The sequence below is a fragment of the Pagrus major genome, chromosome 1, assembly GCF_040436345.1.
Source record: "Pagrus major chromosome 1, Pma_NU_1.0".
In the NCBI taxonomy this organism is placed as follows: domain Eukaryota; kingdom Metazoa; phylum Chordata; class Actinopteri; order Spariformes; family Sparidae; genus Pagrus; species Pagrus major.
In genome coordinates this window covers 37485854-37500022 of record NC_133215.1, presented here as the reverse complement: position 1 = coordinate 37500022, position 14169 = coordinate 37485854, and the positions used below count along the sequence as shown (strand labels likewise).

Sequence of the window (14169 nt, the reverse complement as noted above, 5' to 3'; positions counted from 1 at the left end):
AGCTACATAACATTTTAATCTTGCCTTCTTTTGGGAATGACTGAAATAACAGCTTCACTCCATGAAGGAGGAGTTGTCCTTTTACCAAGTGTCCAGTTAAAGGAGTTTAAAAGTACCGTAATTAAAACCTCCTTAAAGGTCTTATACCACTCAGCCGGTAGATCACCACTTCCTGGCGTCTTACTATTTTTAAATTTATTCAATACTGTTTCCAATTCTTTGCTCGTAATCTGTGATGTTAGGGATTCATTTTGATGTACTCCAATTGAGGGGAGGTCTAGGGAATTTAGGAATGTTTTTATGTTCTCCGTACTTGCTTGTTTAGGTAGTGAATAGAGAGTCTTGTAATATTTTTGAAATGCCGTCTCAATTTCATCTAAGTTATTATATATTTGTCCTGTTTCGGGATCTAGTATCTTATAGATTGATTGGGAGATCTGTTTTTTCCGTATTTTCCTTGTTAATAATTTTGTAGCTTTAGGACCTATCTCATAGTAAGATTGTTTTAGAAATTTGTATTTTTTTTAATCTAATTCTTCTTTATAAATGTTGGTGATCTGATTTCTAGTTTCTTTGATTTTATTCATCACTTGGGGGTTCTGGTTCTCACTGTGTTGCTTTTCTAATTCTTTTAAATTATTTTTGAGCTGTTTAAGTGTATTTTCTTTAGTTTTTTGATTGCTGCAATAAGTGATATCAGTTTACCTCTGACAACTGCCTTTAAGGTGTCCCAGAGTAAATTTGGGTTCACTTCTCCATTGTTGTTAAGGTCAAGGAAAGACTTAATTTCAGCTTTAACTTGATGTAGGACTATTTTATTATTAAGCAAGCTTGTGTTTAGTCTCCAAATTGTTTTTTTACACTATCCAAGTGTAACGTCAAGTAAATTGGTGAGTGATCTGATATATATCTAGTTCCAATATCATGGGATTATTATTATATTATTATTATAATATATATTATTATTATTGCCTTGCACTATAACATATCTGCCCTCACTATCCCTGATCTCCCTAACCAACTCAAAATTAATGGAGTTATGTAATAGTATTGCAAATCCTCTTTTTTGACCATTTTTAAAGGTGCTGTAGAATGTGTTCTTATACCCAATGTCTTTAATTTTTCATGCTCACTCTGAGATAGGTGAGTTTCCTGTATAAATGTGATTTGAGCGGGCCCTACAGCGTATATATGTATTTGTACTCATTCTGAGTGAGTCTAAGTTACGAATTGCATCACATGCATATTACCCAAACAATTTAAAATTTCACTGTGTGCGGTGCGATCTCCGTCCTTTTTTCTCCAGTGTGCGCCTCTGCTGAGCCTCTGTTTCCAGTCGGTGGTCGTGGTTTGTGGTGGCGGGTCCACGGTGTAGCCTCTCCTTCTCATATCATCGGATACCTGCACTGCACTTTTATAGACGCGGGGTCCGTTTTCCCAGTGAATCCTCATCTTGGCAGGGTACGGTGTCTGGAAGCGGACTTGTTTCTCCTTTAGGATTTTCTTTATGTCTTTATACTCTCTGAGTTTGTTATTCACCTCTGAAGGAAAGTAATGTGAAAAGGCGACCACCTTTCCCTCACAAGTGATCTTCCTCGCCCAAGCCAGTTTTAGTATGTTGTTTTTGGTATCATATCTCTGGAAATTGACCAGGATAGACCGTGAGACGGTTTCATTTTGAGGTTTAGGGCCAAGCGACTGGTGGGCTCGCTGGATTTGCAGGTCCGAGTTTCTGTCGAGTGCCAGGTCCGTTTTCAGAAAGTTGCTAATAAAAGTTAGCATTGAGCTTCCCTCTGTACCTTCTTTAATGCCGTATATGCGGATATTGTTACGGCGAGATCTTCCCTCAAGGTCCGTGACTTTGGCTTGAAGGAGTCTCTGTTGTTTAATGAATAAAGCAGAGCGTCCTTTAACTCGGTGTTGGCTGTCTCCGTTTCCTCAACCCGTTGCTCTGCTTCGGTTAGCCTCATGCCGTGGTTGCGGACATCTCCGACAATACTCTGTAACTTTTGATTTATCTCTGTCATGAAAGTGTTGAGATTGTTTTTGAAGTCCAGTAATTCCTGCTTGAGTTCCGTTTTCAGGTTCTGTATATCTCTGCCCATGTTTTGGTTAGCTTTAGCAATGGTTAAGTCGCCCTCCACGCATGCTGGGTTTGCTGTCGTTCATTGTTTTCTTTTCTTTCCCCTTGTCATTGTCTTTGTTTTTCCCCAGAGCTTTCTTGCTTTTAACCCCACTCATTCTAGGTCGTTTTTGTTTATTCTAAGTGCAATATTCGTGTTTTGGTGGAGTTTAATGTCCAAGTGACCAGGAGAGTTAGGGGATCTATGCCGCCATCTTGAAGCGCTCACCGGAAGTCCCCTTGTATAAATTTCATGTATATTATTGTGCAAAACATGTTCCTATCTTAAACACTTTTCTGTATTGTGTGTGCATGTGTGTGTTCCACTCACCGATATTGCAGTGCTCCCCTGTCCATCCCTGGTCACACTCACACTTCCCCTCCTTACACACTCCGTTCTTGCTGCACAGTGGGTGGCAGGCCTTCTGGTCACACACAGTCCCTGTCCAGCCCTCCTCGCACCGACACACACCGCCATAACAGACACCATGGCTGCCACAGTCCACTTCACACACCTCTGTTAGAGAGAGAAAGAAAAAATATCACATGCAAAAACAGAAACAGTAATAACTGCAACATCTATTCTGCAGTTATTGGTTTGTGGAACATCAATATTGTAATTTAGCCAGTGGTCTTTGTTTAAGGCACTAAAAAACATAAACAGCACAAACAAGGCCAAAAATATGCATGTGCATATGTGATATTCATCATAACATTGTCAAGATTTGTCTTCACTGTTACATCAGAACAGGACAAAATGGCTCAGTGCTCAGTGGCATTCCCCTCTTTCTTCCATTCTGCATGTTACTGTTTTCAAAATCATGTAACTACATGAAACAACGACATCAGCGGGTCGCAACGAAGATGGCAGCTTGATTTCTGTGCTCCCCGACGGTTTCACGAATTAACCCTGTTAACCCCTGAGATAACTAAAAAAAGTGAGTGTTAAAACGCGGCGATGAACAGGGTTAACACAAGAAGTTGGAAAAACATGACCACGACAGAAGATATTGGTGAGTGTATGCCACCAAATGTTGCTAGCCGAAGTAGCTCCCCGACATGCGAGATGAGCGAGGAACATGGCGAGGACGGAGAAGACGATGCTAGCCTGCGTGGCATACTAAACGAACTACGAGACTTCAGGCGAGATAATAAACAGCACTTCACGGAGATTAAACAAGAACTGCACAAGACGAACGATAGACTGGTAGAAGCCGAGACCCGAATCGACGAAGCAGAGACAGCACTACAAGCGGTGTCAACGCTGGTGAAACGGCTCTCACAGCGCCAGGCTGACATGGAGGCTAAACTCATTGACCATGAAGGACGTGCTCGCAGAGACAATATCCGAATATACGGGATACCCGAAGACGCGGAGGGGAACAACGTCTCGTCTTTCCTGGAAAACTTACTGAAAGAGTCGCTGGGTTTTCCACCGGGCACAGAGCTAAAAATTGAGAGAGCACACAGAGCCACTGTTCCTAAGCCCACCGGCTCCCAGCTAAAGCCCCGGTCTATCATCGCCAAGTTTACGAGCTACAGAGTAAAAGAAGAGGTGATCCGAAGAGCCTGGCAAAAAAGAGAGGTTTTCTACAACAACACCCGCTTCTACATAGACCACGATTACCCATCAGCGATCCTGAAGAGACGTGTGGAATACGCGGAAGCCAAGAAAATATTAAAAGAAAGAAAGATCAAGTTCCAGACCCCCTACCCAGCGAGACTACGGGTTTTTTACAACGACGGCACCCGCCTGTATCAGAGCGCAACCGAGGCGACGGAGGACATGGCCTCACGCGGATTTCCCGTCACCATCATACCAGCACCAGTCGGCCCGGATGAACGAGAGACAGAACTCTTATCTACATGGCAAGTGGCAGGGCGCAGCCGGGTTGGAGCCAGGATCACCCCGGATAGAGCACCTCAAAAGAAAAAAGCCTCCCAGACGCAGTTCAAGGAGAAACTCCAGGAGTTCAGACGGAATTCTCCTCCAGAGTGAGGGACAATCAACCACCTGACCAAGAAAAAGCTGCAGATAAGTCTGACCCGGTTTACACTGTATTTTATTATGTTTATGAACCAACTGATCTAATTTTATTTTTTTTAATTTTATTTTTCATCTGGGATTTAAAGACCCTAAGGATTAGGTTGATCTTAATTGCCTTTGTGACTGAAGCCGTATATGGTTCTCTTTTATTTAATTTGAAGTTTGAAAATTCCTATTTAAAAAAAAACAAGTGTAAAAAGGTCGGGACACAGAAATCCTTCAGCTATGACTGTAAGTTTTATGCAGTCATCTCAAAGGGCCCTACTCTTAAAAAAGAGCTGGACATCCCTTTATGGGCGCTCTGACATCAGGAGCCCCTCAGAGGCTAATGAAGAAAGAGCCTCAACATTGGAAGCAAAAAACTCTAAGGAATATATGGACGTTTGGTTAAGATCTGTATTATTGTTCTTACTGTGTTATGTTCATCTCTCGAAGTTCACGAGAGTTTTTGGGATGTATGATGGTCCAAGAACTAGTCATGGTGTAGGGAGAATTCAGCCATATGCAACACATGCAGAAGACCATGGCTAATCATGATATTAAAATTGTTTCATTTAATATAAATGGAGTCTTGAACCCAATTAAGAGAAGCAAGATATTGAGCAAAATGAAAAAGGAGAATGCACATGTAGTGTTCTTACAGGAAACACACCTTAATCCTGTAGAACATGAAAAGCTGAAAAGAATGGGGTTTTCCCAGGTGTATCATTCATCTTGCAAATCAGGCCATAAGAGAGGGGTAGCTATTCTACTCTCTCATAGAGTTAAATTTGAAAAAAATTCAGAGGTAAAGGACAACGAGGGAAGATATTTACTTGTCTCAGGTAAGATAGAAGGGGTCCAAATAACCCTACTTAATGTTTATGCACCCCCCGGTAGTGATTTCATTTTCTACAGAAAATTTTTTGACTTAATGACGGAGACGACAGGTATACTTATATGTGGAGGAGACTGGAACATACGCCTCAACCCCAGACTAGATGGCTCCAAAGATTCTATTCAAACCTCCATACACAAGAAACTTAAGATTCTTATGTCAGAACTAGGAGTGCTGGATCTTTGGAGAGACTTCTACCCAACAGGCCGAGATTACACACATTATTCACACCCACACGCTGTCTACTCCAGAATCGACTATTTCTTCATTTTTAAAAGAGATCGCCATAGAATACATCATTGTGAGATAGGTAACATCGACTTGTCAGATCATGCACCTCTCTCATTGATGCTGCAAATTAATAATAATCCTGGAAATACACTATGGAGGTTAAATTCAAATGTTCTTAATAATGAACAATTCAAAACAAAAATTAAAGAAGAAATCAAACAATTTATGGAAGTAAACAATAATGGGGAAGTTGGTCCAGAAATTGTATGGGATGCACTAAAAGCCGTTATGAGAGGGAAAGTTATATCCTTCTGTGCTTACCAAAAGAAACAAAGACAATTAAGACTCTTAGAACTAAATAAAGAATTAAAAGAACTTGAGACAAAACACAAGAAGGGATCAAACCCAAATCTCATCTCGAAATTAAAAGAAATTAGGAATGAAATTAATGTTCTATACTCACAAGAAATACAAAAGAAGATGATTTATACAAAACAAAAGTATTACGAGTCTGGCCCGAAATTTTCTAAACTGCTGGCAAGGAAATTGCAAAAACAACAGTCAGATAACACAATCTACAAAATTAGGGACCCACTTTCCAAAGCTTTGCTACATAAGCAACATGAAATTCAAATGGCATTTCAAAATTACTATAAACAACTATACTCCCAACCACAATTATTAGATGAACAACAGATTGAACAGTTCTTATCATCTCTCAATTTACCCACCCTATCAGAAGATAAAAACAGAAAATTAAAAGCTGAAATAACAAAGGAAGAGCTGAACAGTGCAATTTCAAGGTTAAAATCAAATAAATCACCAGGGCCAGACGGGTTTTCTCCTGAATGGTACAAGACCTTTAGGACAGAGTTAACACCAATTCTTCTTAACATATTTAATACAGCTTTAAAGGAAGGGAAAACTCCACCAACTTGGACAGAAGCTACAATCTCGGTTATACCGAAGGAGGGAAAAGACAGACTGGACTGTGGATCATACAGACCAATCTCTGTCCTGAACACAGATTACAAACTGTATACATCAATTCTCGCCAAGAGAGTTGAGGAGGTCCTCCCTCACCTTATCCACACAGACCAAACAGGTTTTATTTCCCAGAGACAAACACATGATAATATTAGACGCTCATTACACATTTTAAGCCATATACAAAAACAGAAGTTACAGGCCTTATTGGTGAGCCTAGACGCAGAGAAGGCCTTTGATTCTGTGAGTTGGACGTTTTTGTATAAGACTCTTGAGAGATTTGGGTTTCATAAAGAATTTATTAAGGGAATTGGTACTCTGTACAATCATCCAACTGCCCGCATTAAAATAAATGGGTACCTCTCAGACACTATCAAATTAGAACGGGGCACTAGACAAGGTTGTGGTCTATCACCACTCCTTTTCGCAATTTATATAGAACCACTTGCTCAATGGATTAGGCAATCTGACAATATTAAAGGAATTACCATAAATGGGGAACAACACAAAATAGCATTGTATGCAGATGACATATTAATATACCTCAAAGACCCCGCCCACTCACTTCCTGAATTGTTTAAACTTTTAGATAGTTTCGGTAAATATGCGGGATACAAACTAAATATTCAGAAAACCCAAATCTTAACACAAAATTATAATCCATCTAAACAACTTCGGGATAGATACCATCTGAACTGGGATCAGGATGCAATGAAATATCTAGGTGTACTATTCCCTAAAGATATTTCTACATTAGCAAAGATTAATTATGACCCCCTTTTTACCAAAATAAAATTGGATATACAAAGATGGAATTCCAACCCCTTTATGAGCTTTACTCAAAGGGTGGAGACCATAAAAATGAATATACTCCCAAGATTTCTTTTTTTGTTTCAGGCCCTTCCTGTGGAGATAACCACAAAACAATTCTCTGAATGGGACAACATTATTTCTAGGTTCATATGGCAGGGAAAAAAACCCAGAGTAAGGTTTAAAACATTACAATTATCAAAAGACAGAGGAGGCATGGCTGTACCAAATTTAAAGGATTACTTTTTCTCAGCTCAAATTAGACCATTGATAAATCTGTGTAACCAAGATTATCATGCCAGGTGGAAAGACATCGAGCTTTCACTTGTTAAGGACCCTCCACTCTGGGCAGTACTCGGTAATAAGGATCTGGAAAACTTTGTAACCAAATTGCAGAATCCGTGGACAAAATTTCAAATTAAAACCTGGAACTCAATTAAAGACACATATAAATTACACGATAAATTGGGAATAATTAGGTGGTGCGCCTACGACCCTGACTTTAAACCGAATCAACTGGACCATAGATTTAAAAGCTGGATAACTAAGGGAATAACAACATTTCACTCAATAATAGACAAGGGACAACTTAAAAGTTTTCAAACTCTACAAAGAGACCACTCTTTAGAAAAGCAGGATTTTTACAGGTATTTACAACTACGTAATTACTACGATAAGGTAATTAGAAACTATACAGTGGATCCAGAAGACCCAATACTGAAAGAGATATTACGTGCTCATTCATCAGAGCGAGCCAAAGGTACTATATCTAGAATATATAAGGGCTTCATGATTAAAAAAACCTACTCTACAGACTACATTAAAGATAACTGGGAGAAGGAAGGTAATTTTGAATTGCCCAATGAGGAGTGGTACAGTTGTTGTGAGTTTCAATGGAAATGCACCAACTCACATACATGGAGAGAATTTGCATGGAAATGTTTAATCAGATTTTTTGTAACCCCTAAACAGAAAGCTCACTTTGCAGGAGAGGATCCACAGTGCTGGAGGATGTGTGGGAGCCGGGATGCAAACCATTGGCATATATTTTGGGAATGTCCAGTAATTGTAAATTTCTGGTCAGAGATGCATAAAATATTAGAAAACATGTTTCATATGAAAATACCATACCATTTCAAAACCTTTATTCTGGGAGAAATTAATTTTCTCACAGGGCATCTCAACAAATACCTATTTGGGGCTCTGATTTCTGCTGGCAAGAAAGCCATCACACGTCACTGGCTGCATCCTGACCCCCCCACAATAGAGGAATGGACTGTTATTGTTGATGAAATATATCAAATGGAAAAGATTACTTTCTCACTTCGGCTACAAATGGATAAATTCACAAGGTCATGGTCAAAATGGGTCTCTTATGTACAAACATCACAGTTTCACTCTAGAAACTAAATCACTTGTCTCCACCCACTTACTCTCGGTTATCTCCCTGTTGGTTTGAAGGACCGCCAGGTCTTGTATGTTTCATACTTATATGTGTATGTATTTCAGAACTCTTATCATTTTGATACCTAGTCTCCCTACAACTAAATGCAGCTGCTGTTATAAACCCATACATCCTGTTTTGATTCTTCATTGTTCCTTTTTCTTGTTTGCCCTTAGTTAGTTTTGTTTGTTTGTTTGTTTTTTCTTAAAAATATAAAAATATGCAGGTTTTGTTTCTTTCAACATTACACAACTATATGGCGATAGCTATGTTGATATGATGTTATCCTCTCTTCTTGACAATAATTGTAAATCAAGAATTCAACACCAGCTGTGTAATGTAATGTGTGAGAATAACAATAATAAAGAAAATTAAAAAAAAAAAAGAAACAACGACATCACTCTCCAAGTAGCAACCTCCATGCTGAATCTGGCAAGTTACCCTAACACTAACCTGGTTACTAACAATACGCTGCTCTGAACTTTTCTTTTGCCGCAATTTAGCCATTTTTAATGCCAGGGCTTGCCTTCCCACATGCAAAACAATGTGCATGTGAGGACTGGGGAGGTGTGCACCGTTGCTCTATCCTGGGTTTAGCTTTGCCTTAGATGATTGTAACTGGTTTGCAATGCAAACAAGCCAGAATGACAAGACTCCTTTTCCAGCACTGTTTGGTCTAGCTATGTGAGATTAGTGCAGATATCCCTGTACCTTTACTCTCCAGGCAGTATAATCCAGGACATACTGTGTCTGAACAACTAGTACAATAAAGAGTGGTGAGAAAAAAAGCTTGATATAGAAGAATTACAGGTCAATGTGTTTATTTTGGTGTGTGGTTTTGTGTGTGTGTGTGTTTGCAATTTTTTCTATTTGCATCTTTTTTTTACCATTACCATAGCATTATCTCCACATCTTTGCAAATGAGGTTCACCCTCAATGATCTCTCCGAGAATCTTAGATAAAGGTTGAAACGAGAAAAAAAAAATCAAGTCATTACCCTCACTCAATTGGGTACATAAGGAGCTGAAGTGCCTCAGGGTGTATTTCTATGTATTTATCTATGTGCGTGTGTTTTTGGATGTTTTTGACATATCCCAAGATAGGTTCAAGAACAAGCCAACACGGTTCCGGTTCTGCTCCACAGAAGATGGCAGCCTAACTTCAGAGCTCCCCAATGGTTTTGTCAAAGTAACCCCGAAAAAGCTTATTTCTTAAAAATTGGTCAATACTGTTTAAATATGGAGAAAGGGGTTACCACCAGAAGTAGGACAACAATAAACATGATAGAAAATACTCCCAAAATGAGCAAAGACAGCTGAAGCGGCTCTCCGGATACATACGCACATGGCGACGATGGACCCGGAACCTGCTTGCAAAGTATTTTAAATGAACTTCGGCAGTTCAGAAGAGACAGCAGGGAGCGACTCTCTGACATTAAAAACAAACTGAAGAAAGCAAATGACAGATTGGATGAGGCAGAGGGGAGAATTGATGAAACGGAGAACGTACCTCAAGCACCTTAATGCTAATAAATCAGCTAATACAGTGCCAAGCTAACCTTGAAGCTAAGCTGATAGACCAGGAGGGTTGTGCGCAGAGGGATAACTTAAGGATCTATGGAATACCCAAAGGTAAAGAAGGCAGTGACATGGTTGGTTTCGTGGATAAACTGCTGAAAAATGCACTCGACCTTCCTGTTGACAGAGAGTTTGGAATTGACCAAGCTCATCATGCACTGTCACAGAGGCACAATGACCCACAAGCAAAACCCTGGTCTATCATAGTCAAGTTTGAAAGGTACCGGACAAAAGAAGAGATTCTCCGGGGGGGTGGCAAAAAAAACAAATCTTCTACAATGACACTCACTTCTATGTGGACCATAATTTTCCTCTCGAGGTGCTAAAGAAACGCAGCGAATACACCGAAGTCGAAAAAGTAAAATTTGAAACTGAAATTTCAAGTTTTGATCTTGAATTTTGAAAAATACATCAACGTATTCAAAATAAAAATAAATGTACAAAAAGTTTTTTCAAGTTAAAAATAATTATGATCAACTCTGGTAATTCTTTTGAATAAATCATTTATTTTCATTTTTCACTTTCATATGTTTTGATATTTGGGATCCTATTTCTTTCAGTTGCATGTTTTATCTTTTCAGATTCAGATCTTAGTTTTTTTCAGTTTCAAATCTTTTTTCAGTTTCAGATCTTTCTTTTTCAGTTGTAGTTGTAATTGTAGTACAGGAGCGACAAAATCACGCCAGATTGTGCACAGACACCCACACTTTAAGTACTGAAATGTCCGACACGTAGCACTGGACCCAGCACACAGGTGAGAAAAGTAAGGTTGGGAAATCATGATAAATATCAAAATGAGAGGTCGTTTTGTGTTTTTTTCAGCACCCCATGCATTCCTGCAACCACAAAACAGCACTACCTTCAAATTAACAGCATTATCTGTTTTTCACGCAGTACATAGGCTAATGTTACTACCTACTACTGCGTTAGCAGCCACTCGATGCTAACGTTAGCCCTATGCTTAACCTCTAGCTTTGACAATTCACCACTTAAAAGATGTCAGAAACATTGTATGTTGTTACAAAACGACCTCTCATTTTGATATTCATCACGATTTCCCAACCTTACTTTTCTCACCTGTGTGCTGGGTCCAGCAGGTGAGCCAGCAGAACCGAACGCCATTGCCAGCGGACACTGCGAGGCATTCACAGTGCTACGTGGAAAGCGGACATTTCAGTACTTAAAGTGTGGGTGTCTGTGCACAATCTGGCGTGATTTTGTCGCTCCTGTACTACAATTGGTCCTCAGTACTGTCTAAAACAGCTTCCACATCTCACATCTAAACAGCCTTGGAAATTAAAACAGTTTTAGCCGTGCAGGATATTCGTGCATGGTGTGCAAATGGAAGTTTGTCACAGACAGCAGTTTTTTCACTGCCAATCATGTGGCGTAGCCGAATCGTTTTAGATCCTACGTTCCCTGAAGGCAACATGATAGGGGAAGGTCTGTGGCCTTTTGGTTAAGCTGTCTGTCATGATTCCACACCCCTCTCAGTTGATATAGTGAGTAACATTTATGTCATGGAAAGTGTGGACTAAATGGATTAAATATGTAAAACCCTATACAGCCAGATTTTGTGGAGGTATGAAAGACCTTGTTATGCTGCTTGTATCTAACAAACGTTTTTTGTTTTACTTTCTCATAAATCTACCCTTGTCTACCCTTTTATCTATTTATTTATTAATTTATTTTTATCTTATTTTTTTTATGCACAGCTTACCTCTCCGAACCTGTGAATAGTTTTTGTATACAGAAAATATGTGGAGTGCAGAGGAGTTTAAACTGACTTTGTATGCATATTTGACTTTTTATATGAACTGCTGTCCCAATAAAAAGAAGAAGAAAAAAAGAACATGCCAACACAAAAGGTGTATGAACTTGAAGAATAAAGGTTAAAGGTTCATTTATTAGTCACTTTACAATGCCAGGGTTGTCGAAAGAAAGTGAGATTAAGTCTATTATGCATCATAATAAACAAAACTATTTTATATAGTGGAGTGATGAGGATGAGTTCAAGAGCCTCACTAATACTGAATATTTTTTGAAAATGTCTGAGCCGAAAAATTGACTCTGCGCACAGAGCCTGAACATGTCACGTTTTCACGTCAATATATGTTAATAATTTGACTCAGGTCCTAATCACAGTCGCTGCTTCTGTTCCTGTGCTGTAACATTTGATTGTGTTGAATGACACTGTAGAATGATACTGTACGTGCCCAGCTCATTATATATATGTCACATAATGTAATGAATTGTGCATGCAGAGCTGTTCAGCTTAGCTGATGAGAGGATGCCACCCTTTGTTCAAACATGCCATACAACTAAGTAGTTATAGCAACTCATCACGTTAATATTTTAACATTCAACCAGATTATGCAGATTATTGGCACAGTGGCGCTCCAGTGAGCTCTGGCAGCACTACACCGATGGTTGTAATCTTTAATGTTACTCTTACCTGTCCAGCAGAAAGCAGGACACTTCAGTGTCGCTCTGCAAACATTTCTCTATCATTAGAGATTTCCATCTGGGAAAGGCAGCTTTTATTCTTGTTTTATGCTGTCGCTTGTCCCGACTTCAGAGTTTTGGTTTCTTCACACTCCTGTGATTTTCTTGTACAAAATAAGTATGATCATCCATCCTTTATCAGATTGTGGTTTCAAACTTCTCACAATACAAATAGTTTTGCAGGAAACAGAAGCCACTCGCTCTTCCTCTTCTTCTTCTTCTTCTTCTTCTGCTTTTCCGGCAGCCACTCACTACATTTAAAAATACGAAAGGCTCTCCCTAGCACCAAGTTTCTCCATTCACGGCTACCTTAGAAATATGGTGGTGCAACATGGCCACCTCTGTGGACGGAGACCCGCTCCCTATGTAGATATATGCCGCTCATTCTAAGGTAATGAAAACACAACAGCTCTTACTTTCAGGTGATTATACACTAATTAAAACATACTTATGAATATCATATTCCATTTCTGCCAAGTCTGTTCTGCTAGATGTCACTACATATTACATTCTGTACCTTTAACAAACTCCTCCTACAGCTTTAGCCCGATTGACTTAAAATTTTGACAGGCCAATCTTAACACATTTGGGATGAAAAATTATCAAAAGCTTCAAATTTTGTTGAAGGTTGTGGGTGTCGCAGCATGGTGATTTTTGATGATTCACCATGAAACATGAAGTTGCTGTAAAGACACAGTACATGGTCAAATCTGCACCAAAATGGTAAGAGTCCCACCCCAAACATATTAACATGCAAATATTGAGTTACAAGCATAGCGCCATCTAGTGGTAACTAGGAAATTAAATTTTATCTACATCAACAAAAAAATTACATGCCACCTGGTGGTTGTTGGTGTGCACTGTAGCTACTCCTACTGTAGATAAATTAAATTATTCAAACCCCCTTCACTGCCACTGTGTCAGTACCTCAGCAGTCACATCAATTGAAAAGAGTGACATCTGTAATATGTGCATGCTTCACACATTTCATCAACCAGACTGATTCATACTTTTACCATAGTTTCAGGGCAGACACCTAAGATTAGTGTCACCAATTCAGCATCTGACCAAATGTGAAAATATGTCACAATAAATGCACAATCTCCCCTTCTGTTATGGCAGTAAAATAATGGGCAGAAAGGTGTTTTTGCAGAACATAATGATGTCACAGTGAAGTTACCTTTGGGATACAAAATGTCACCATTTTATCCTACTAGACATCTGTGTGAAGTTTTGACATACTAGCATATGAATTCATGAGTTATGGCTAAAAACATGTTTTTGAGGTCAAAGTCACCTTGGCCTTTGACCACCCAAATCTAATCAGTTCCTCCTTGAGTTCCAGTGGACTTTTGTGAAATTCTCTCCAAGAGTTCCTGAACTATTGTGTTCATGCAAATGGAATGGGGGGGATGTACATATGGATTGCTGGACCGCAGAGGCATATAGATTTATCTGTGCATTCATCTTTTCCAGACTGCTCTACTCCTCCCACTGTCAAGAGATAGTCTTCCTGTTTGCAGCAACTACAAACCACAGCTTCAGGGTGTCAAACAAACTGTAAGTCAT

The 14169-nt window shown here is 39.3% G+C and overlaps 1 protein-coding gene across 1 annotated transcript in view; it reads right to left on the bottom strand.

The window, feature by feature from the left end:
• The window catches only part of LOC141005578 (teneurin-3-like), a 322641-nt gene that overhangs the window by 159031 nt on the left and 149441 nt on the right, over positions 1-14169 (bottom strand). Inside the window, exon 13 of the mRNA XM_073477461.1 lies at positions 2454-2639. Coding sequence (XP_073333562.1) covers positions 2454-2639 — 186 coding nt within the window. The remainder of the gene's footprint in view (positions 1-2453; positions 2640-14169) is intronic.